At 40.1% G+C, this 25201-nt stretch overlaps 1 protein-coding gene across 2 annotated transcripts in view; it reads left to right on the top strand.

Annotated features, from left to right (window-relative positions):
• Window positions 1–23478, top strand: part of ANXA7 (annexin A7) — a 36781-nt gene extending 13303 nt beyond the window's left edge. Inside the window, exons 3-14 of one of the 2 annotated variants that reach the window (XM_023204958.1) lie at window positions 1868–2072; window positions 2964–3074; window positions 3655–3719; window positions 4128–4193; window positions 11036–11138; window positions 11661–11755; window positions 15057–15170; window positions 15406–15576; window positions 18905–19075; window positions 19152–19227; window positions 20079–20191; window positions 22706–23478. In XM_023204958.1, coding sequence (XP_023060726.1) covers window positions 1868–2072; window positions 2964–3074; window positions 3655–3719; window positions 4128–4193; window positions 11036–11138; window positions 11661–11755; window positions 15057–15170; window positions 15406–15576; window positions 18905–19075; window positions 19152–19227; window positions 20079–20191; window positions 22706–22828 — 1413 coding nt within the window. In that variant the 3' untranslated portion in view covers window positions 22829–23478. The remainder of the gene's footprint in view (window positions 1–1867; window positions 2073–2963; window positions 3075–3654; window positions 3720–4127; window positions 4194–11035; window positions 11139–11660; window positions 11756–15056; window positions 15171–15405; window positions 15577–18904; window positions 19076–19151; window positions 19228–20078; window positions 20192–22705) is intronic. The other variant, XM_023204960.1, reaches the window with a different exon arrangement.
• Window positions 23479–25201: the final 1723 nt, after the last annotated feature.

Genomic DNA, 25201 nt, shown 5'->3' with positions numbered 1-25201 from the left:
GTGCTACTAAGTTCCACCTTGTTGATATCTATACTACTCTGAGGACTAAGAGCTGAGCCATAAGTAAGAATTGTGCATTTCAGTTTTTTTTGTTTCGTTTTGTTTTTTGTCTTTGAGACAGAGTCTCGCTCCGCGCCCAAGCTGTAGTGCAGTGGTGTGATCTCAGCTCACTGCAACTTATGCCTACTGGGTTCAAGTGATTCTCCTGCCTCAGCCTCCCAAGTAGCTGGGATTACAGGTGCCCACCACCATGGCCGGCTGATTTTTATATTTTTAGTAGAGACGGGGTTTCACCATGTTGGCCAGGCTGGTCTCAAACTCCTGACCTCAAATGATCTGCCCACCTTGGCCTCCCAAAGTGCTGGGATTTTAGGCGTGAGCCATTGCGCCTGGCCACATTTCAGTTTTTTGTTTTTCTTTTTTTTGAAACAGAGTCTCACTCTGTCACCAGGCTGGAGTGCAGTGGTGCGATCTCAACGCACTGCAACCTCCGCCTCCCAGGGTTCAAGCGATTCTCCTGCCTCAGCCTCCTGAGTAGCTGGGATTACAGGTACATGCCACCACGCCCAGCTAGTTTTTGTATTTTTAGTAGAGATGGGGTTTCACCATGTTGGCCAGGATGGCCTCGATTTCCTGACCTCATGATCTGCCCACCTCGGTCTTCCAAAATGCTGGGATTACAGGCATGAGCCACTTAGCCTAGCCCACATTTCAGTTTTACACTCATAACTGTGGGGCTGCTATCTAACCCTGGGAGAATAGGAAGAGGGGTCTATACAAGTTTGTGATAATATGTTTATCCTTATGCAAAGTGATTATATAGTTCTTGTGAATTTATCACAGGAGAAATGAGAATTATGGATATGTTCCCAAGTCCCTATGTATTAAACAGGATTTTAGTAACTATTTCAGTCAGCGTAGGCTAATTGCTAAAACAGACAACTCCCGAATCTCAGTGACTTAATACAATGAAAAAAAAAATGTATTTCTTTCTTCAGTCTCCTGGAAGTCAGTGGTGAATAAGGGGTGGGTGGGACAAGGCTTTGTTTCATGCAGTGTTTTGGGTTTCCAGGCTCCTTCCTTATTCTGATCCTACCATCCTCTAGCACTCTGAAGTCCTCTGCTGGATCCTCTGCTTATGGGTGGCAGATAAAGGAAGAGAGAGAACATGGAGGATTTGCCAGAGGTTTTTAGGGGACAGATTTAGAAAGTGGTGTATGTCACTTCTGTCTATGTTCATTCACTGATATTCATTCATGTGGTCCGACCTAACTGCAAGGGGGTCTGGGAAATGTAGTCTGTATAACTTTGTGGCCTGGGGAGAAAGAGTTCAGTGAATATGCAACAATCTCTACCTCTCTACGTATTACTGCACTGAACTGTGAGGTCCAAAATGTCACATCCTGTGTGTGATGTGATATACAGGTTACCTTTTTCATGTTTAAATATTATGTAACAGATCCAGATGTGTTGCAAAAGAGCCTCAAACTCCTCTGTTTAGGGTATAGAGGAGGATTTTTCTTATATTTGTAGATGCTGGGAAAATGAAGGAACTAATGAGGTTTTTTATTTTTTTTTCTTAAAACCTTGAGGTTTGTAAAGAACCCTGTTCTGACTCCCAGATAGAGAAGCAGACCCCTCTTGCCTGACTCAAGTAGAATTAAATTTAACTGAATTCTGACAAACAGGTGTCCTTACAAACTGGTATGCTGATAAACTAGTATAAGATTCCAGGATTTCTAATGAGACTTTTAAAAAGTGAAAGAATGAGCCAGACCTTAATAATAACCTCTGTTTGTTCCTTATTTTTAGATGGGTCATAGTTCTCTATGATCACATTTGTTTAAAAATTATTCTGATTTTTCAGCCTGCAGGTCAGGAGTCATCTTTTCCCCCTTCTGGTCAGTATCCTTATCCTAGTGGCTTTCCTCCAATGGGGGGAGGTGCCTACCCACAAGTGCCAAGTAGTGGCTACCCAGGAGCTGGAGGCTACCCTGCGCCTGGAGGTTATCCAGCCCCTGGAGGCTATCCTGGTGCCCCACAGCCAGGGGGAGCTCCATCCTATCCCGGAGGTGAGTTATGGGTTGTGGAATTAGTAATGATTGGGATTGCTGTAGCACTTTTTCCTTCTGCCTTTATCCTCTTCATTCCTGCTTGTTTTGTGTGAGGTCAGGTCGCTCTGACCTAGCTGGCAAGATGGAGGGATGAAGATTCTCTGGGGGCATGAAAGCTGGGAGCAGTTTCAAAAATTCCACTGTGAAGGGACTTGGAATAAATTTCATGGCAATAAAGGATCAATATGTAACACTTTGCTTGTTTGTAGTCTTAAGACCTGATTAAGACATTTCAATTAGCAAGACTGTGACCTTTAGGTCAGCTTTATTCAAAGGTAAAAAAGACCCCCAAAAAACAACAACAAAACAACCTTAGCATTTTTGTATTTTAAGTTAGTAAGGAAGAATAATAAAGTAAAATTTTGGCTGGGTATGGTGGCTCACACCTGTAATCCCAACACTTTGGGAGGCTGAGGTGGTTGGATCACTTGAAACCCGGAGTTTGAGACCAGCTTGGCCAACATGGTGAAACCTGTCTGACTAAAAATATGAAAATTAGCTGGGTGTGGTGGCGCATGCCTGTAATCCCAGCTACCTGGGAGGCTGAGGCAGGAAAATCATTTGAACCTGGTAGGTAGAGTTTGCAGTGAGCCGGTATTGCGCCACTAAACTCCAGCCTGGGCAACAGAGTGAGACCCTGTCTCAAAAACAAAAATAAATAAATAAGATAAAAATTTAAAAGCTTGTTTTTTACTGGATAATTTGAAGTTTTGAATCTAGATGAAAAGGGACTGCTATTATAGCATTAATAGCATATTTTTTCCACTTTTAACAATAGACATTTTTCTAAGGTTTTTTCTGCAATCATGAGAACTGTACTATAGTTTATTGACCTGTTCTTTTCTCTAGTTCCTCCAGGCCAAGGATTTGGAGTCCCACCAGGTGGAGCAGGCTTTTCTGGCTACCCACAGCCACCTTCACAATCTTATGGAGGTGGTCCAGCACAGGTCCCACTACCTGGTAGGTACCAGCTGTCCAGACAAAAACAGTATCATGATATTTTGAATTTTAAAATCGCCATTGAGAGAACTTAGTTTTTATTTGAGATAATCTGCAATAAATGTTTATGTATTTCCATAAATAATTTTAAACATAATGGTTTTATGAAATGTATTACGTTGATGGAAAAGTTTAATCAGTAAAATAGAGATAAAGTCACACTTTTTCTATTAAAAAAAATCTATCCCAAAGCCAAAAAGGAAGCCTTCAGGAACTTCTCTGCCCACTCCTGTACCACTAGTGAAACCACCCCCAGAACTATATTATGACAACCATTCCAGATGGAATCAGAATTTAATCTGGTTCAAGTGTGAAAAAAGTATTATTTGTGAGGATCTTTTTTAGAACATGGAATATTAAAAAGGTTCTTATGACCAAAGTTGGTTTTAGATTCAGTAAATTATATTTTTTAAAATCATCCTCATGAATATCATAGTGTAAATGTTCTTGTGTGTTTCCGTATTCACAATCATCAATGCTGTTTTGAAAAATTAAAACATATAAGACCTGTTGCTGTATTATTATTATGTTTAACATATAGGTGGCTTTCCTGGAGGACAGATGCCTTCTCAGTATCCTGGAGGACAACCTACTTACCCTAGTCAGGTATTTTGTTCCTACCTTTTAAGCTCAGTCTAGGTAGCTAGATAAAGAAGGAACCTTCCCTTTGCTGAGGTTTCCATGGGTCAGAAGAAATGGCCCATTATTGTAATGGAAGACTAAAGTCTTTGCTTCTAATAGACTCCATACTTTCTTTGGTCCATCTGCGTTAATAGTGTCCTGATGACTTTGAGAAGACAAGCATAGGTCCAATCTCATAGGTAATGATTCTCATAACTTTATCCTAGAAGTTCACCTGGGCTCTTGGTTTTAGTTCTTTTTCCTTTTCCCTGCCCTTACCAGCAGTTATACCTATGAATTTGGGTGGCTGGAGATTGGTATTTCTGACCGTGATTTATGTAGGGTGGTTTTGTTTCCCATTTTTACCTTTATAACTTTTCACTCTTTTTTCAGATCAATACAGAATCTTTTCCTTCCTATCCTGTTTTCTCTCCTGTTTCTTTGGATTATAGCAGTGAAGTGAGTAAGGTTTTCTAATGTTCACTAATCACTAGGTCCTTTCTATGTGTGCTTTTGTTTCTGATTCTCATGTACTTATCTCTCACTACTTCCTTAAGGGCTCAACTGTATCTATTTTATCTTTATGTTCCTGTAATGGTTGGTAGGGCTTTAGACATGGTAGCCAGTTAGTCTGTTGAATGGATTTTCTCAGTAGCTGCAGAGTTTCCCATATATTAAATATTTGCCCTACTATGTACGGCTGCTGCTTATTTATTTATTTATTTATTTATTTTTGAGACAGAGTTTCACTCTTGTCGCCCAGGCTGGAGTGCAGTGGCACGACCTCAGCTCACTGCAACCTCCACCTCCCAGATTCAAGTGATTTTCCTGCCTCAGCCTCTGGAGTAACTGGGATTACAGGTGCACGCCACCACACCTGGCACATTTTTTGTATTTTTAATAGAGACGAGGTTTCACCATGTTGGCCAGGCTGGTCTCAAACTCTTGACCTCAGGTGATCCACCTGTCTCGGCCTCCCACAAGTGCTGGGATTGCAGGCATGGGCCACTGCGCGTGGCCTGGCTTCTTATTTTAATCCCAAATTTTATTCTTAAATTGCCTTGTTAATTTTTTTATAGCCTATGCAAGTTACTGGGAACATAATAAGCAGCATACTTTTATGCTTACTTTTATTTTGATTTTCTTATTAATTTCTATATTGGATATTCATGAATATCTAGCATTTTCAAGCTTGTTTTAGGCTAGGGTAGGAGAAGGATTCTAGTTTTGGAAGAGGAACACCTTAGTGATTTTTTTAGCTCACTTTGAGGTATGTGAGCTCCAGAGAGGTTGAGAAACTTGTCTAGGGCCACAAAACTAGTGAAGGAAAAAGCTGAGAAGATTCTAGTCTATGTCTTCTGCCTTCTAGACCAGTGGTCTCTCTCTTATACAAAGGTGCTTTGCTGATACAGTCATGTAAGTTGCTTTCAGTCCTTGTTTTCATTGTTGAAGTTGTTTGCCAATCATATTATAAACCTGTAATCACTTTTGTTATGGAAATTTTGATTGTAGTTTAAGCATGCTTGTAATTTTAGGGAAATCATTTTATGACTGAATATGAATGATTTTTAAACATAAAACACTAAAAGTAAAGCACATGTATGTATGAAACTTTTTTTTTTTATTGTTATACTTTAAGTTCTAGGGTACATGTGCACAACGTGCAGGTTTGTTACATATGTATACATGTGCCATGTTGGTGTGCTGCACCCATTAACTCATCATTTACATTAGATTTGTCTACTAATGCTATCCCTCCCCCCTCCCCCCCACCCCACGAAAGTCCCCGGTGTGTGATATTCCCCAATCCTGTGTCCAAGTGTTCTCATTGTTCAGTTCCCACCTATGAGTGAGACCATGCAGTGTTTGGTTTTTTGACCTTGCGATAGTTTGCTCAGAATGATGGTTTCCAACTTCATCCATGCCCCTATAAAAGACACGAACTCATCCTTTTTTATGGCTGCATAGTATTCCATGGTGTATATGTGCCACATTTTCTTAATCCAGTCTATCATTGATGGACATTTGGGTAGGTTCCAAGTCTTTGCTATTGTGAATAGTGCCACAGTAAACATACATGTGCATGTGTCTTTATAGCAGCATGATTTATAATCCTTTGGGTATATACCCGGTAATGGGATTGCTGGGTCAAATGGTGTTTCTAGTTCTAGATCCTTGAGGAATCACCACACTGTCTTCCACAATGGTTGAACTAGTCTACAGTCCCACCAACAGTGTAAAAGTGTTCCTGTTTCTCCACATCCTTTCCAGCACCTGTGGTTTCCTGACTTTAATGACTACCATTCTAACTGGTGTGAGATGGTATCTCATTGTAGTTTTGATTTGCATTTCTCTGATGGCCAGTGATGATGAGCATTTTTTCATGTGTCTGTTGGCTCCATAAATGTCTTCTTTTAAGAAATGTCTGTTCATATCCTTCACCCACTTTTTGATGGGGTTGTTTGATTTTTTCTTGTAAATTTGTTTAAGTTCTTTGTAGATTCTGGGTATTAGCCCTTTGTGAGATGAGTAGATTGCAAAAATTTTCTCCCATTCTGTAGGTTGTCTGTTCTCTCTGATGGCAGTTTCTTTTGTTGTGCAGAAGCTCTTTAGTTTAATTAGATCCCATTTCTCAATTTTGGCTTTTGTTGCCATTGCTTTTGGTGTTTTAGACATGAAGTCCTTGCCCATGCCTATGTCCTGAATGATACTGCCTAGGTTTTCTTCTAGGGTTTTTATGGTTTTAGGTCTGACATTTAAGTCTTTAATCCATCTTGAATTAATTTTTGTCTAAGGTGTAAGAAAGGGATCCAGTTTCAGCTTTCCACATATGGCTAGCCAGTTTTCCCAGCAGCATTTATTAAATAGGGAATCCTTTCCCCATTTCTTGTTTTTGTCAGGTTTGTCAAAGATCAGACAGTTGTAGATGTTTGGTATTATTTCTGTGGGTTTGTCGTAAATAGCTCTTATTATTTTGAGATATGTCCCATCAATACCTAATTTATTGAGAGTTTTTAGCATGAAGGGCTGTTGAATTTTGTCGAAGGCCTTTTTTGCATCTATTGAGATAATCATGTGGTTTTTGTCTTTGGTTCTGTTTATATGATGGATTACATTTATTGATTTACATATGTTGAACCAGCTTTGCATCCCAGGGATGAAGCCCACTTGATCGTGGTGGATAAGCTTTTGATGTGCTGCTGGATTCGGTTTGCCAGTATTTTATTGAGGATTTTTGCATCAGTGTTCATCAGGGATATTGGTCTAAAACTCTCTTTTTTAGTTGTGTGTCTGCAAGGCTTTGGTATCAAGATGATGCTGGCCTCATAAAATGAGTTAGGGAGGATTCCCTCTTTTTCTATTGACTGGAATAGTTTCAGAAGGCATGATACCAGCTCCTCTTTGTACCTCTGTTAGAATTTGGCTGTGAATCCATCTGGTCCTGGACTTTTTTTGGTTAGTAGGCTCTTAATTATTGCCTCAATTTCAGAGCCTGCTATTGGTCTATTCAGGGATTCAGCTTCTTCCTGGTATAGCCTTGGGAGGGTGTATGTGTCTAGGAATTTATCCATTTCTTCTAGATTTTCTAGTTTATTTGCATAGAGGTGTTTATAGTATTCTCTGATGATAGTTTGTATCTCTGTGGGGTCGGTGGTGATATCCCCTTTATCATTTTTTATTGCATCTGTTTGATTCTTCTCTCTTTTCTTCGTTAGTCTCGTATGCAACTTATTTTATGTAACAATTACCACCTTGAGCTGGAACTAAAACCAGTAGGTAGAAGTTAACAGAATGTGGAGTGTTAGATTTTGGAAGAACTTTAAGATGGAAGTGAAATAGGCTACCCTGTGAGGGGTGAGCTTCTTGTCACTGAAAGTCCACAGGCAGATTTTGGTTGATGTGAGTATGGATGTGTCTGTGTGTATCAAGGAAGGTGTAAAAAACTTTTTGTCTTAGATGGGAAGTTGGGCCAGTTTATCCCTCCTGATTGATCCAGTTCTCTAATTCTGTGATAGTCTTGTTGTTGATTGTTGTTGTTTCATTTGTTTGTTCATTTTTGAGACAGGGCCTCTGCTGCTCAGGTCAGGCTAGAGTACAGTGACATGATCAAAGCTCACTGCAGCCTCGAAATGCTGGGCTCAAGTGATCCTCCTGCTTCAGCCTCCTTAGTAACTGGGACTACAGTTGTGCACCAGTATGCCCAACCTAATTTTTTCATTTTTGGTAGAGATGAAGGTTTTGCTGTGTTGCCCAGGCTGGTCTTGAACTCCTGGGCTCAAGCGATCCTCCTGCCTCAGCCTCCCAAAATGGCTGGAGTTGCAAGTGTGAGCCACTGTACCCAGCTCTATGATGGTTTTTCAGCAAGAAGGTTGGAATCAAATGGGCATTAAAAAAGAATGGCAAATGTTGGAACTTCTGGTAGCGGATTGTGCTGAGAACTCTCCCCTAGAGTTTTAACCTCAAGAACACAGATCCTGATTTCTCTTTTATTATTATTATTATTATTTTTTGAGACAGAGTCTTGCTCTGTTGCCAGGCTGGAGTGCAGTGGCGCGATCTCGAGTCACTGCAACCTCCGACTCCTGGGTTCAAGTGATTCTCCTGCCTCAGCCTCCTGAGTAGCTGGGACTGCAGGTGTGCACCACCACACCCAGCTAATTTTTGTATTTTTAGTAGAGACGGGGTTTCACCATGTTGGCCAGGGTGGTCTCAATCTCTTGACTTTGTGATCCACCTGCCTCGACCTCCCTAAGTGCTGGGATTACAGGCATGAGCCACTGCACCCAGCCCAGATCCTGATTTCTTTTGTTTGAATTCAGTTTAATGCCTGGAAGATGACAGTATTCTTGAAAATTTACTTCAAACTTAGACTTTCAACAGAGAATACATCAAAAAAATTTTCCCCCACAGATGAAATATGAAATCAATATGTGTGTGTGTGTGTGTGTGTGTGTATATATATATATATATATTTTTTTTTTACAGAAGAGAATCACAGAAAATGAGAGTCATCAAATGATACACAGTGAGCGTTAGTTTATCTAGTCCAGTGTATTAGAAACAATGGCTTCTGTCCTGTTTAGGATTTTAGTGACAGTGGTTACATCAAAGGAAACTTAATTTCTTGAGACATGAAGGCTCATAAAAATTCTTTATACTTGAATATTTGCTACAAGCAGATATTTAATTTTAGCTTTCTATTTTAGCTTTCTATTAAAACCACTATAGGTATATTTGTTAGTTCTCTGCTTACAGCCCTAGCTTGGAAACTAGTAGAGGATGGATGCTAAGGCTTACTGGTAGAAGAAAATGTTGGAGTAAAAATATATGTGAGTGGGAGGAGCTATTGACCCATAAAAGTGTTATCTTGAAAAGCTGCTGAAAGATGGGGCTTGTTCTCATCTCCGCAGTTGTTTGCCCCTACAAGTGCTGGCGTACTGCTGTATTCAATGTGTATAACTTTAAATACAGTTTCAGTTGTCTAAAAAGCAGTTGAATCACCTTTTATTTTGAAGTGGTATTGATTGCATGTTTAAATGATAATATTTTGGAGATACTGAATTAATTGTGTGTGTGTGTGTGTGTGTGTTTTCTGTGGTGAAAACACTTATTTTACAACAGTAATCTTTATTTTAGGTCAACATTCAGACATACAAGAAATGTGTTGTTACAATTAAAATATTTTTAAAAAGTAGTGGAGCATCATCTTCATCCCATTCCTCTTAAGCCCTGACTTGAATACCCAAAGAAACTTCTTGAATTGTTCTGGGCTGGGCACACACCTGTAATTCCAGCACTTTGGGAGGCCAAGGTAGGGGGATCACTTGAGGCCAGGAATTCGATACCAGCCTGGGCAACATAGCAAGACCCCCATCTCTACAAAAGTAAGAAATTAGCTGGGCACACGCATGTAGTGCTAGCTACTCAGGAGCCTGAGACAGGAGGATTGCTTGAGCTCAGGAATTCAAGGTTACTGCGAGCTATGTTTGTGCCACTGCACTCCAACCTGAACAACAGAGTGAGACCCTATCTGTAAAAAATAAAAAATAGGGGAAAACTATTGAGTTATTTCATAGCTTTGTATTTTAAATTGTTTTATCTTTTAATTTTGACATAATTTTAGGCTTGCAAATAGTACAAATAATTTGTATATACCCTGTACTCATATTCTCCAAATGTTAACTTCCTACATAAGCACAATACAATGATCAAAATCAGCAAATAACATTGATATAGTACTGTTACCCAACCTATGGACTTTATTTCAATTTCACCAGTTGTCTCAATGATGTCCTTTTTCTGGTTCAGGATCAAATCCAGAATGCAGTGTTGTATTTATTGTCATGTCTCTTAAGTCTCCTTTAATCTGAAATAGTTCCTCAGTCTGTTGTTCATGCCCTTGATGCTTTTGAAGAACACTGTCAGTTATTTTGTAAAATATTTCTTAATTTGGGTTTGTCTGATATTTTCTCATGGTTAAATCCATCCAGGTCATGCCTTTTTGGCAAGAGTACCACAGAAATGATTTTGTGCCCCCAGTGCATCATATCAGGAGACACTTATTGTTGACTTATTCCATTACTGGTGATAATTAATTTTGATCATTTAAGTTGGTGCCTGCAAAGTTTCTCTGCTAAAAAAAAAAAAAAAAAAAAAAAAAAATTTCTCTGCTGTAATGTTATAAGCTATGCAAATATCCTGTTTCTTTATACTTTTGCCACCTAATTTTAGCACCTATTGGTAATTCTTGCCTGAAACAGTTACTACCATAGTATTTACCAAATGGCAATTTTTTATTTTCATATAGACTTATTTCATGTGTAATAATCAGGGTCCATATAGGAAATTAAGAGATATTACTAAAATTATATTGCTGGTTTGAAATCTCACTGGGCACTCATGTTCCACTTCACTAAAGCCATTTTATATTCTTCTGTTTTTAAATCAAACATTGTTGCTCATCTCACACTATTCAGGGATCAATCTCCTTTTTTCTTCCTATTCTACCAAAAAGGAAACCGTAAGAAGATTGTGACTTTAATTTCACAAGTTTGGCCATCTTGTCTCCTGGAAGTTTGGTGTCTGGCTATCTGTTGGCAGGAGAAAAATCTGTCCTGAAGGGGGCTAGGTCTTTCCTGTCTGTTCCAGAATGAGCCCTGGTAATAAAATGCTCATATCCTTGCCCTAAAACCCAAACACTGGCTTTCTTACTTAAGATTGATGTCTGGGGAAGTCTTTAAGTTTCCTCATTAGAAATTTTCTGGAAATGCTGACTCAGATTTTATGCCTTTTATTTTCAGCCTGCTGCAATGACTCAGGGCACTCAAGGAACTATCCGACCAGCTGCCAACTTCGATGCTATGAGAGATGCAGAAATTCTTCGTAAGGCAATGAAGGGTTTTGGTAAGGAAAACAAATTTTTGTCTTTGTTAATAAGTTAAAGTGATCAATTCTAAAGTAAAAATAAACCTTATCTCATAAACCAAGTTTATGTGTCAGCCTGGGTGCACGTACCTGAATTTAATCTGATGTCTAGTTCCTTGTAAGCATTCTCAGAGATGACCTCAGGCTGGGTGTGGTGGCTCACACCAATAGTCCCAGCACTTTAGGAGGCTGAGGTGGGCGGATCACCTGAGTTCAAGACCAGCCTGGCCAACCTGGCGAAACTCCATCTGTACTAAAAATAAAAAATAAAATAGCTGGGTGTGGTGGTGCATGCCTGTAATCCCAGCTTTATGGGAAGCTGAGGTAGGAGAATTGCTTGAACCTGGGAGTTGGAGATTGCAGTCAGCCTAGATCACACCATTGCGCTCCAGTCTGGGTGACAAACTCTGTCTCAAAAAAAAAAAAAAAAAAAAAGGAGATGACCTCAAGCAGCACCTAGCACATTCTTTGTCCTTATTTAAACATGTGTGGTTCTTCCAGGGACAGACGAACAGGCAATTGTGGACGTGGTGGCCAACCGTTCCAATGATCAGAGGCAAAAAATTAAAGCAGCATTTAAGACCTCTTATGGCAAGGTATGTTTTTCTTTCCTGGAGTGAGCACCAGCAGTGGCCGGTAGACTCTGCATTCATGTCAGATTGGATACTATATTTTGATTAGTACCTGGGGTGCAAAAAAGGGACAACTAGATTTCAGAGACCTTAAGAGTACTGTATTCCCTATATATTTCTCTGGTTTTTTTTGAGATGAAGTCTCACTGCAGTGTCCAGGCTGGAGTGCAGTGGTGCGATCTCAGCTCACTGCAATCTTTGCTTCCCAAGTTCAAGCAATTCTCCTGCGTCAGCCTCCTGAGTAGCTGGGACTACAGGTGCACGCCACCATGCCTGGCTAATTTTTGTATTTTTAGTAGAGACGGAGTTTCACCATGTTGGCCAGGCTGCTCTCAAATTCCTGACCTCAAGTGATCCGCCTGCCTAGGCCTCCAAAGTGCTGGGTTTTCAGCACTTTGTGCCCTGCCTATTTCTCTTAAAAGGCTTTTTCATTCTAGAGTAGTCCTTGATCTCATAATCATACCTTACTCCAGTCACATATGTGATAGATATTCAGTAGAAAGTAGATCACGACTACAATCATGATCAAGAGGATGGTTCTCAATCTTCTGCTTGTTACAGTGGGATTCAAGGCTTATTACATAGCCCTTGTTTATTCTTGGTCTTGTGCTTCTCTCCCTTTCTCTAAACATGTCTTATATTAAAATTATATGGGCTGAGCGTGGTGGCTTATGCCTATAATCGCAGCACTTTGGGAGACCAAGGCAGGAGAATTTATTGAGGCTAGCTGTTCGAGACCAGCCCGGGCAACATAGGGAGACTTCATTTCCAACAACAATGACACCAAATTATATTAGCTGGGTGTGATGGCATATGTCTGTAGTTCCAGCTTCTTGGGAGGCTGAGGTGGAAAGATTGCGCTTGAGCCCAGGAAGTCAGGCTGTAGTGAGCTGTGATTGTGTTACTGCACTGTAGCCTACGTCACAGAACAAGACCCTATATCAAAAAAATAATAATATGGAAATGTTTGCCATTCTGTGTACACACCATGATCTTTTATGCTTCTGTGTTGTGTACATGCCATTCTCCTGGCCTTGAATACCTTTTCTTGTTTTCATGGCCAACTTCTTTAAGATTTGGCTTAAATATCAGCTACTCTGTGAAGTTTGTTTCATTAGTCTAGACAGAATTTAGCTTCTTCTTAATACTGTAGTCCCACAGCACTTTGTAAAACCTCTGTTATTACTAATCTCATGGCCCACCCCCAAAAACTGAGCTCCCATAGGACAAACCATGGTCATAGTCATCTTTGTATTACAGTACCAAGTGTATAATGGCAAGTAGCCACTTAATATTTGTTGAATGGATTATCAGTTTCTAAATCCAACAAGATTCTATGGCTAAAAAATGCCACTATTCCTCAGATATAATGGGAAAACATGGATAGCACACTTCTTTGCATTATTGATTGATTGATTTTTTTTTTTTTTTTTTTTTTTACTTTTTTTGAGACAGAGTCTCAAAAGGCTGGAGTGCAATGGCACGATCTCCGGTCACTGCAGCCTCCACTTCCCAGGCAAAAACAATTTTCGTGCCTCAGCCTCTCGAGTAGCTGGAATTATAGGTGTCTGCCACCACGCCCACTAATTTTTGTACTTTTAGTAGAGATGGGATTTCGCCGTGTTGGCAAGTGTGGTCTCAAACTCCTGGCCTCATGTGATCTGCCTGCCTTGGCCTCCCAAAGTGCTGGGATTACAGGCCTGTACCAGCACTCCCGACCTGCTTTGTCATTTAGATAGGAATCCTAAAAATGTCCTAATGTTCTCTGCATCTGTTTTATGTTTCTCAGAATGGCATAGTGGTCCATTGATTAGTCCCACCTTGCTTATTCTATTCTGCCTTTCCCTGTCTGCCCAGCCCAGTGACTGTTTATGCAACACAAACCCTAGATCTCCTTAAGCTTCAACATCAGACTCACTTTTCTCACAAAGATATTTGCCATGTTATGAATTTTTTATCTAGTCTGTACAATGCTATCTCGAGTTTTCTTATATATTGCTTTAGAGTTAAAACTAACAATCTGATTTCCGTACCACTAGCCACTTCTTAACTTCCTAATTAGTGAAATACTGTTCTAGCCTGCTATAGAGTCATCTTTGATTCCATGTTTTTCTTTATCAGAGTATTCTGTATGCTTTGTCCTAGCAATTGGTTATTTACTAGTTTTTATTGATCTAATCTATAAAGTGGCCCTTTAAAATGTTTCTTTTGTCTACTTTGTTTCTTCTCATTTCCACTGTAACAAAACCAGTTGTCTGATTGTTCCATTGAACAAGCTTTGCTCATTCTTGCCTCTATACGCGTGATTCTCAACCTTAACTGAACATCGTAATTTCCTTTAAAACTTAAAAATACACAGTCTCTGAGTCTTAGTCCTGGACGTCAGTGTTTTTTTTTTGTTTGTTTTGTTTCTTTTAAAGCTCCACAGATGAATGTAATGAAGAGTCAAGGCTGGGAACCCCTTCTGTGTTCCTTGGTGGTATTCCTTCTTACCTGAAATACCTTTCTCCTTCCTCTTTGCGTGCTAATTTTTACATTCTTCTCTGAGCTCTGTAGCTGACTTTGACCTTTTTCTGTTTGAACTTTCTCTGTTACTTATTTCTGTGCTACTTACCCAGTGCTAGAGTACAGGTTACGTTATTATTATTTTTTTTTTTTTAGATGTGTATCTTTCCAAATAAGAACAAGATCGGCTGGGCACAGTGGCTCATGCATGTAATTCCAGCACTTCGGGAGGCCAAGGCGGGTGGATCAATTGGGGTCAGGCGTTCAAGACTAGCCTGGCCAACGTGGTGAAACCCCATCTCCACTAAAAATACAAAAATTAGCTGGGCATGGTGGGATGCGCCTGTAGTCCCAGCTACTCAGGGGGCTGAGGCAGGAGAATCGCTTGAACCCAGGAGGCGGAGGTTGCAGTGAGCCGAGATCACACCACTGCATTCCAGCCTGGGTGACAGAGCGAGGCTCTGTCTCAAAAAAATAACAACAAAAAAAAACAAATAAGAACAAGATGATAATGGTTTCTACTTCTTCATAGAACCAAGAACAGTTTCTTTTACTAAGCAAATATCTGTTTATCATTTTGTTAGTTTGAATAATTCTTTTTTTCATATATCCCTTGTTTTTGTACCTTGTAGAGTGGAATAAGAATTTATTAAATGTTTATTGATAGAATGAATAAAATAGATCTGCTTGTACACACATTACACTCAAGTGACAAAATTTGGAGAACACATATACTTAGCTTGTCTTTGTAATTAAATAGGATTTAATCAAAGATCTCAAATCAGAGTTAAGTGGAAATATGGAAGAACTGATTCTGGCCCTCTTCATGCCTCCTACGTATTACGATGCCTGGAGCTTACGGAAAGCAATGCAGGTACTATATGTCATTTGTTGTGAGTATTTTGTCCTGTTTCATATGTAAGACCGTACAAATTATGGCAGTTCTGAATTTACAGTGGTAATTAAAGCAATTCTTTATTTCCCGTCATCCATCTGAATATATAGTTTTTAGTTCTAGAGAACAAAGTAATATTTGATGAAGCAGTAAGATTTAATTACTTGCAGACATTTCATTTTTATTTGTATAATCCTCCCTTCATTTCATGTAGGGAGCAGGAACTCAGGAACGTGTATTGATTGAGATTTTGTGCACAAGAACAAATCAGGAAATCCGAGAAATTGTCAGATGTTATCAGTCAGAATTTGGACGAGACCTTGAAAAGGACATTAGGTCAGATACATCAGGACATTTTGAGCGTTTACTTGTGTCCATGTGCCAGGTGAGTACAGTATGAATACTTGTGCGTTGATAGAGGAAACATACTTTAAAAGTCTTTTGCCAGTGAGCATTATTTACTCCTTTTAATATTTAGCAACCTTACAATATTGCCATCTTTCAGAGGGACAACACAGAAACCAGTGTACAGATTTCTTTGTAGTTACTATTGAGATTTATTCCTGTAAATCTGGCTTTTGTAAGGAATTAGAGATTTAACCTGTAAGGTTGTATGGAATCAGAAACCAATACAAGGCTCTGTGGCTGGGATGGGGATGAAAGTATACATTTGAGCTTATCACTATCCTGCCCCATTATGCCGTACCATCAAGTGAAGACGTTTAGGACTGCCATAGAGGTGCTACAGGAAGTGAGGACTCTGTGAGGAGACCCAGAAATGCAGAAAAATGTTTTAGGGTTCCCAGTAATAACTGTGATTAGCACCTTCCTTATTTTGATTCCCCAGATGTGCTGGAGAATTGACAGAAAATACTCCAACGTATTTGGAATGGCATTAGAAACACACTTAGGGCCAGACATGGTGCCTCACGCCTGTAATTCCAGCACTTTTGGAGGCCAAGGCAGGAGAATTGCTTGAGGCCAGGAGTTTGAGGCCAGCTTGGGCACCATAGCAAGAAACCATCTCTACAAAAAATACTTTTTTTTTTTTTTTGAGATGGAGTCTGGCTCTGTCGCCCAGGCTGGGGTGCAGTGGCCAGATCTCAGCTCACTGCAAGCTCCGCCTCCTGGGTTTACACCATTCTCCTGCCTCAGCCTCCCGAGTAGCTGGAACTACACGTGCCCGCCACCTCACCCGGCTAGTTTTTTGTATTTTTTAGTAGAGACAGGGTTTCACCGTGTTAACCAGGATGGTCTCGATCTCCTGACCTCGTGATCCACCCGTCTCAGCCTCCCAAAGTGCTGGGATTACAGGCTTGAGCCACTGCACTCAGCCTACAAAAAATATTTTTAAAAATTAGCCAGGCATGGTGGTATGTGCCTGTAGTGCCAGCTATTCAGGAAGCTGAGTGGGAGGATCACTTGAGCCCAGGAGATTGAGGCTGCAGTGAACTGTGATCACACCACTGCATTCCAGTCTGGACAATAGAGTGAGATCCTGCCCTCAAAAAAGAAAAAAGAAAAGAAAAGAAGCACACTTAGAATGAGATGAAGGTGTATTTGAAAGAGATTATGTAAATGACTAGCATGCTGATTCAGTATCAAGAGTTACTGACTATTGTGCTAGTGCACAAGATTGGACCATCTGGAAGGATCTAAAGGAGAGGAGGGGCTCGGGCCAGGCTCGGTGGCTCACGCCTATAATCCCAGCACTTTGGGAGGCTGAGGCGGGTGGATCACCTGAGGTCAGGAGTTTGAGACCAGCCGGACCCATATGGTGAAACTCCATCTCTACTAAATACAAAAAGTTAGCCAGGAGTGGCGGCACGCACCTGTAATCCCAGCTACCTGGGAGGCTGAGGCAAGAGAATCGCTTGAACCCGGGAGGTGAAGGTTGCAGTGAGCTGAGATTCTGCCATTGCACTCCAGCCTGGGTAACAAGAGCAAAACTCCATCTAAAAAAATAAAAAGGGAGGTAGGTGTGGAAAGGATAGTGTGTAACAGTGAGTGGACATGGAAATGAGAAAGCAAAGTAAATGGGTTGAAGGAAATTGAATTTACCTACATCAGAGTAACAGAGAAGGGAAGTAGGCTAGGATTTAAAAGAAACAGGAAGGAAAACAGACAATACTAAAAAATGAGTATTAAGATTTTACATGAGGTGCTGAGTCTCTCTTTATGCAGAGTTCAAGGCCCAGCTCTACCTTTTCCAGGGCATGAGTAGAGGAGTAACTTCCTAGGAAAGTGTGTGTGAATCCAAAGGCAATAATCGGGGAAATTTTTCGTGAGTACTTTTTCCTGTGTTATATTCAGTCGCCCATGTAGAATGTGCCTCTACATATTCCTTGTGCCAGGTGCTCAGAAGACAGTTCTTCAGCTGCAAGGAGCATCTTTCCATCGTGTTCCTAAGATGGTCCCTGAGACTCTAAAAGGCAACCTTTTCTTGTTTGGGTTTGTCTTTCTGTTTTTGAGAGAAACCAACTGCCCATCTAAGCTTAAACTCTTCCTTCCTCCTTCCTTTTCTCCTATTCCAGGGAAGAGTTTGGTATACAAATAGGCACAGTCTAGCAGAAAGTGAGTTATTTGTAGCTTCTTCTGTAAAGCTCATGTGTCATTTTTATGCATGTATTTATAGTAAATACCTATACATTAAGATTATAATTAGATGGCTGAGTGTGGTGGTGTGAGCTTATATTCCCAGCTACTCTGGAGGCTGAGGGAGGAGGATCACTTGAACCCCAGGAGTTTGAGGCTATGATCATGCCTGCAAATAGCCATTGCACCCCAGCCTGGGCAACATAGTGAAATCGTGTCTCTTAAAAAAATATACTCAGATGAAGGAAAGAAAGTTTATGAAGCCTCCATATTACATCCTCCCTCCCTCCTGCCCTAGAGTTAAATTTCTTGAGAGCAGAGACCCTGTCTCTCCTGTGTCCCTACCACCTAACATAGTGCCTGACACAAAGAAAGTGCTTAATATCTCTTAGTCGCGTGAATGAATACAAAGTAGAACTCAGTACAGGGCATATTGATCTTAAATTCCAGCTAAGAGGACTGTTTCTTCATTTGAGTGGTAGTTTATATTTCCCAGTAGAGATATTTTTGTTTAAACATTTGGGTTTAATTTAGCTCCCAAAAGCCCTCATTTTTAACATAACCTCATTAAACCATGATCTTATATTACAAAATCCAGTTGACAGTATAATAAATTACTAGTTATATTTCCATGCATAGAAATGAAGGATATGCATGACAGACATTATGGATTAATCTTTAGTAAATTATCTCTTTAGGCCTGGCCCATTGGCTTACATCTATAATCCCAGCACTTTAGAAGGCTAAGGCGGGAGGATCACTTAAGCCCAGGAGTTAGAGAACAGCACCTGGGCAACATAGTGAGACACCCTGCCTCTACAAAAAATAAAAAAATTAGCCAGGCATGGCATGGTCGTTTGTGCCTGTAGTTCCACCTGCCTGGGAGGCTGAGGTGGAAGGATCACTTGAGCCTAGGAGGTCGATACTGCACTGAGCCGTGATTGTGCCACTGCACTCCAGCCTGAGTGATGAGCAAGACCCTATCTCAAAAAACAAAAACAAAAAAATGAAATAAAATAAATTGTCTCTTTAAATCCAAAAGTGAATTAGAGTGTAAAAAAAGTGTTTTAGTAGAACTTTTATTTATTTCTTCCAATCCCTGCCTTTCTCTTTTGCAGGGAAATCGTGATGAGAACCAGAGTGTAAACCACCAAATGGCTCAGGAAGATGCTCAGCGTCTCTATCAAGCTGGTGAGGGGAGACTAGGGACCGATGAATCTTGCTTTAACATGATCCTTGCCACAAGAAGCTTTCCTCAGCTGAGAGCTACCATGGAGGCTTATTCCAGAGTATGAGCTTTTCTTCTGAAGATTTGGCTTCTGTTTTAAGATTAAAAAAAATTTAACCCTTTAATTTTGTTTGCAGATGGCTAATCGAGATTTGTTAAGCAGTGTGAGCCGTGAGTTTTCCGGATATGTGGAAAGTGGTTTGAAGACCATCTGTAAGATTTTTGTGCTTTGCTTTATTTTGTTTTTAAATGAGTGGGAGCTTTGAATAGTTGTTCCCTTTAAATGTTGATAATATAGTCCAAGTAGAATCTGCTTAGGCAGTAGGTGACCTCCTAATCTTTTGGGGTTTGTTTTTTGTTCTTTGTTTTCTTTATTGGACAAGCCCCCAGAAACAATCCTGTGTTTTTACATGCAATTTCCTATGAGTGGTAGTGCTGTGATCAAACACGGCTATTTGGGGATTATTTGGCCTTCATCTGTAGGCCTTTCTTGAGAACTGTGCAAGAATACCTGATAGTTGTAGCACTTCCTTTAAAGAGAAAGGGAAAGCCCTGAGGAACTCACAGCATCACCATGAAGCAGTTTGAGTCCTCAAAACAGGTATTTCAGGTACTCAGCCCAGTGAGACTCATTTCCTTTTTGAAATTAAACCAGTTTCCGGTGGTCTGATACACAGATGTCTAACAAAGTGAAAGTTTCATTCTCATGGATATTAGGACTAAGGGGAGTATTAGTAACACACTGGTATTAACAGTGGAATGTCAGGCCAGGGGCAGTGGCTCACACCCAGCTACTCAGAAGGCTGAGGTGGGAAGATCACCTGAGTCTGGGAGGCTGCAGTGAGCCATGATTGCACCACTGCGCTCTAGGCTGGGCGACAGAGTGAGAACCTTCTCAAAAAAAATGAAGGAGGAGAACATCTGAACATCCTTAACTCACCTCATGTTTCTGAGATGATTACAGAGAAAATAATCAAAGGCAGGCTAGAAGTGATAAATGAAGCTGGAGGGTTACACTTCTTGTCAGATCATGATTCCATGTCTCAACCATCTCTAACTTGCAGTGCAATGTGCCCTGAACCGCCCTGCCTTCTTTGCTGAGAGGCTCTACTATGCTATGAAAGGTGCTGGCACAGATGACTCCACCCTGGTCAGGATTGTGGTCACTCGAAGTGAGGTGAGGCAAGCCTCTCTCTTTTTGTCGGGTCTTACTCGATGTTCAATGTTGATTTCTTAGAAGTTCCCCAGTTAGTTGTCAATCCCTCAAAAATGGTAAGAAAGAGCTCTCTTTGTCACCTAAAAGAGGTGGTATAAAGAACAGAAAATTCACTTTCCTCATGCTGTGGGAGAAGCTTGCGTTAGTGAAATAGGCCACTCTGCCCTAATGAAGATAATAATAACAGATTTTACTACTTGAGAAGGTCAATGGAGAATACAATACAAATTTATGGGAAGTTAGACATTTATCTTTTGATTTTCATTTTGCTTATATAAAAATTATATGAAAAGCCTATGTAGATTAATCCTATTGTATATCAACACTATTTAAATTTAGCATCCTTTATTATTAATAAACAATTTTAAAAATATTCATAGCCTCATTTTTTAAAATTTTACTTTATATATTTACTGCACTTACAAAAAATTATTATTTTCTCAGAAGAAATGACATTTGTGCTTTTTTTTTTTTTTTTTTTTGGAGACACGGTCTCTGTCACCCAGACTGGAGTGCAGAGGCGCGATCTCAGCTCACTGCAACCTCCACCTCCTGGGTTCAATTCTCTCACCTCAGCCTCTAGAGTAGCTGGGACTACAGGTGTGCGCCACCATGCCCAGCTAAGTTTTTGTATGTTTTGGTAGAGATGGGGTTTCACCATATTTGCCAGGCTGGCCTTGAACTCCTGACCTCGAGTGATCCACCTGCCTCGGCTTCCCAAAGTGCTGGGATCACAGGCGTGAGCCACCACACCCAACCTGAACTTTTAATTGAAAGAAAACATGGCGGGGTGTGGTGGCTCACTCCTGTAATCTCAGCAGTTTGGGAGGCCGAGGCAGGAGGATTGCTTAAGCCCAGGAGTTTGAGACCAGCCTGGGCAACATGGTGAAACCTATTTCTACAAAAAATACACACACACACAAATTAGCAGGGCGTGGTAGTCTCAGCTACCCAAGATGTTGAGGTGGAAGGATCACCTGAGCCCGGAAGGTCAAGGCTGCAGCAGTGCGCTGTGATCGCACCACTGCACGCCAGCCTTGGTGACAGAGACCCAGTGTTAAAAAAAAGTACCCTAAATTATTATTATTATTATTATTGGGTTTTTTTGGGTTTTTTGTGTTTTTTTTTTTTTTTTTTTTTTGAGACAGAGTCTTGCTCTGTCACCCAGGCTGGAATAGAGTGGCACAATCTCGGCTTACTGTGACCTCTGCCTCCCGGGTTCAAGCGATTCTCCTGCCTCAGCCTCCTGTGTAGCTGAGATTACAGGTGTGTGCCACCACGCCCAGCTAATTTTTTTATATTTTTAGTAGAGACAGGGTTTCACCGTGTTGGTGAGGCTGGTCTCGAACTCCTGACCTGATGATCCATCTGCCTTGGCCTCCCAAAGTGCTGGGATTATAGGTATGAGCCACCATACCTGGCCAAAAACCCTAAGTTATAGCAAAGAAGGTAGATTATTTTTAAAGAAAACAACCAGAATATGGTATTTTGAAAGAAACTTTGTTCTTTAACTTAAATTTTCTAAGCAGGATGTTTTAAGTTGTGATAAAACATAACATAAAAATTTACCGTTTTTAAGTAGCATTAAGTACATTCACATTGTTATGCAACCATCACTACCATTCACCTTCAGAAGTTTTTTCAACTTACAAAACTGAAAATCCATACTCCTTAAACAGTAACTCCCCATTCTTCTTTCTCCCAACTGCTGGCAACAAACCATGTGACTTTCTGTCCCTGTGTTTGACTACTCTAGGTACGTCATACTGGTGGAATCATACAATATTTGTCTTTTTGTGACTGTCATCTTTTACTTAGCATAGCGTCCTCAAGGTTTATTCGTGTTGTAGCATGTCAGAATTTCCTTCCTTTTGAGACTGAGTAATAAATAGTCCATTGTACGTGTATCCCACCTTTTTTTTTTATTCATCTGTGAGACTTGGTTTGTTTCTACCTGAATAATGCTGCTGTGAACATGGGTGTACAAATACCTGTTCAAGTCTACTTTCACTTATTTTGAATATACCCAGAAGTGGCATTTCTAGGTCATATTGTAATTCTTTGGGAGTTTTTTTGTTTTGCTTTGAGGAATTACCATATTATTTTCCATAGCAGTTGTACCCTTTTACTTTTCCATCGACCAGTGTACAAGTGTTCCCATTTCATGACATCTTTGCCAATTACTTACTATTTTTTGGTTTTGATAATAGCCATCCTATCAAATGTTTTTAAATGACTAGTATCTTTGGAATAATAGATGAAACTAGTACTACCCTTATCCAGTATTTTACAGAGCTGTGAATCAGACCTTCATTGGGTAGTGCTAGCATTGGTATGAGTGCCAGCCATAAAATGTCAGTCACTTGGTGTTTTCCTCCTTCAGCTTTGATTATAGATCTTATTATTTAAAAAGAATTTTAATAAATGTCAGTTATCACAGATATTTTTCTAACAGAAGTATTATTTCTTATGCAGATTGACCTTGTACAAATAAAACAGATGTTCGCTCAGATGTATCAGAAGACTCTGGGCACAATGATTGCAGGTGACACAAGTGGAGATTACCGAAGACTTCTTCTGGCTATTGTGGGCCAGTAGGAGGGATTTTTTTTTTTTTAAATGGAAAAAAATTCTATTCATAGCTTATCCTTCAGAGCAATGACCTGCATGCAGCAATATCAAACATCAGCTAACCAAAAGAGCTTTCTATCAAGGACCGTATCAGGGTAATGTGCTTCGTTTGCACATGTTGTTATTGCCTTAATTCTAATGTTATTTTGTTCTCTACATATAATCAATGTAAAGCCATATCACAATGATACAGTAATACTGCAATGTTTGTAAACCTTCATTCTTACTACTTTCATTCTCATCAAGATGTCAAATTGAATAAAAATCACAGCAATCTCTGCTTCTGTGTAATAATATTGCATAATTTTTTAGAAGGTTGCTGAAAGCTCTGCCTTCCAGAATCCCTCTAGGTCTGCTTGATAGAATGGATAGTATGTCAACACTGTGTACTTTAAAAAAAAAAACTCATCTCTTTACATCTAGAATAATTTGCATCTTATTTTGCATAAATTGGTTCTGTATTCATAAACACTTTCCACATAGAAAATAGATTAGTATAACCTGTAGCACCTTTTAAGAAAGGGTCAGATGTTTATAGGCTTAAGATACATAGCCTACTTTTTTCCAGTTGTTTTCTTTTTTTAAATTGAGTTATTACAAATAAAAAATTGCATATATTTAAGGTGTACAATATGGTGTTTTGATATCAGCATTTCTTGCGTAATGATTCTACAATTAAGGTCAGGCTAATTACATATCCGTCACCTTGACATAGTTACCATTTTTTCGTGTGTAATGAAAACACTTGGCCGGGTGCGGTGGCTCAGGCCTGTAATCCCAGCACTTTGGGAGGCCAAGACGGGCAGATCATGAGGTCAGGAGATCGAGACCATCCTGGCTAACACAGTGAAACCCCGTCTCTACTAAAAAATACAAAAAACTAGCCGGGCGAGGTGGCGGGCGCCTGTAGTCCCAGCTACTCGGGAGGCTGAGGCAGGAGAATGGCGGGAACCCGGGAGGTGGAGCTTGCAGTGAGCTGAGATCTGGCCACTGCACTCCAGCCCGGGCGACAGAGCAAGACTCTGTCTCAGAAAAAAAAAAAAAGAAAACACTTAAGATCTACTACCATATCAAATTTTAAGTGTTCAATACATTATTAACTATAGATACCATGCTCTACATTAAACCTCTAGAATTTATTCATCTTATAACTGAAAGTTTATACCCTTTGACCAACATCTCCCCATTTTCCCCAGCTCTCACCTGGACAACCACCACTCTGTTTAAGTTCAGCTATTTTAGATTCCACATATAAATGGCATATAATATTTCTCTTTCTGTGTCTGGCTTATTTCACCTAGCATAATGATCTGATCACAAATGGCAGAATTTCCTCCTTTTTTTTTTTTTTTTTGAGATGGCGTTTCGTCCTTGTTCCCCAGGCTGGAGTGCAGTGGTGCAATCTCAGCTCATTGCACCCTCCGCCTCCCGGGCTCAAGCAATTCTCTTTCCTCAGCCTGCCGAGTAGCTGGGATTGCAGGCATCTGCCACCACTCCCGGCTAATTTTTTGTTTAGTAGAGATGGGGTTTCACCAGATTGGCCAGGCTGATCTTGAACTCGTGACTCTCAGGTGATCCACATGCCTTGGCCTCCCAGAGTGCTTGGATTACAGGCGTGAGCCACCGCACCTGGCCAGAATTTCCTCCTTTAAGGCTGAATAATATTCCATTGTGTATATATACTATAATTTATTTAACCATTCATCCATCAATGGACACTTGAGTAGTTTCCATATCTTGGTTATTGTGAATAATGCTGCAGTGAACATGGGAGTAAAGATAACCTCTTTATGATACTGATTTCATTTCCTTCAGATACATACCCAGAAGTGGTATTGCTGGATCATATTATTTTTAATTTTTTGAGAAACCTCCATACTGTTTTCTGTAATGGCTGTACCAATTTACCTTTCCACCAACAGTGTACAGTGGTTCCCTTTGCTCCACATTCTTGCCAACACTTGCTATGTCTTACCTTTTTGATAATACCCAGCCTAATAGGTGAAAATCCCATGTGTACTTGAGAAGAATGTATATGCTACCATTGTTAGGTATGGAGTGTTCTGCATTAGATCTAGTTTATTGTGCTATTTAAGTCCTCTTTTTCTTTATATCTGATTCTTCTATCCATTATCGAGAATGGGGTATTGAAGTCCCCAGTTACTGTTGTAAAACTGTTTCTTTAATTCTATCAGTTTTTGCTTCATATATTTAGGTGGTCTCTTATTAGGTGTGTAGATGTTGATAATTGTCATATCTTCTTGCAGTATTGAATTTTTTATTATATAATGTACTTTGTCCCCTGTAACCTTTATTTTTTTTTTTTTTTTTTTTTTTTTT

The sequence above is a fragment of the Piliocolobus tephrosceles genome, chromosome 9, assembly GCF_002776525.5.
Source record: "Piliocolobus tephrosceles isolate RC106 chromosome 9, ASM277652v3, whole genome shotgun sequence".
In the NCBI taxonomy this organism is placed as follows: Eukaryota; Metazoa; Chordata; class Mammalia; order Primates; family Cercopithecidae; genus Piliocolobus; species Piliocolobus tephrosceles.
This window is presented reverse-complemented; position numbering and strand designations above follow the sequence as displayed.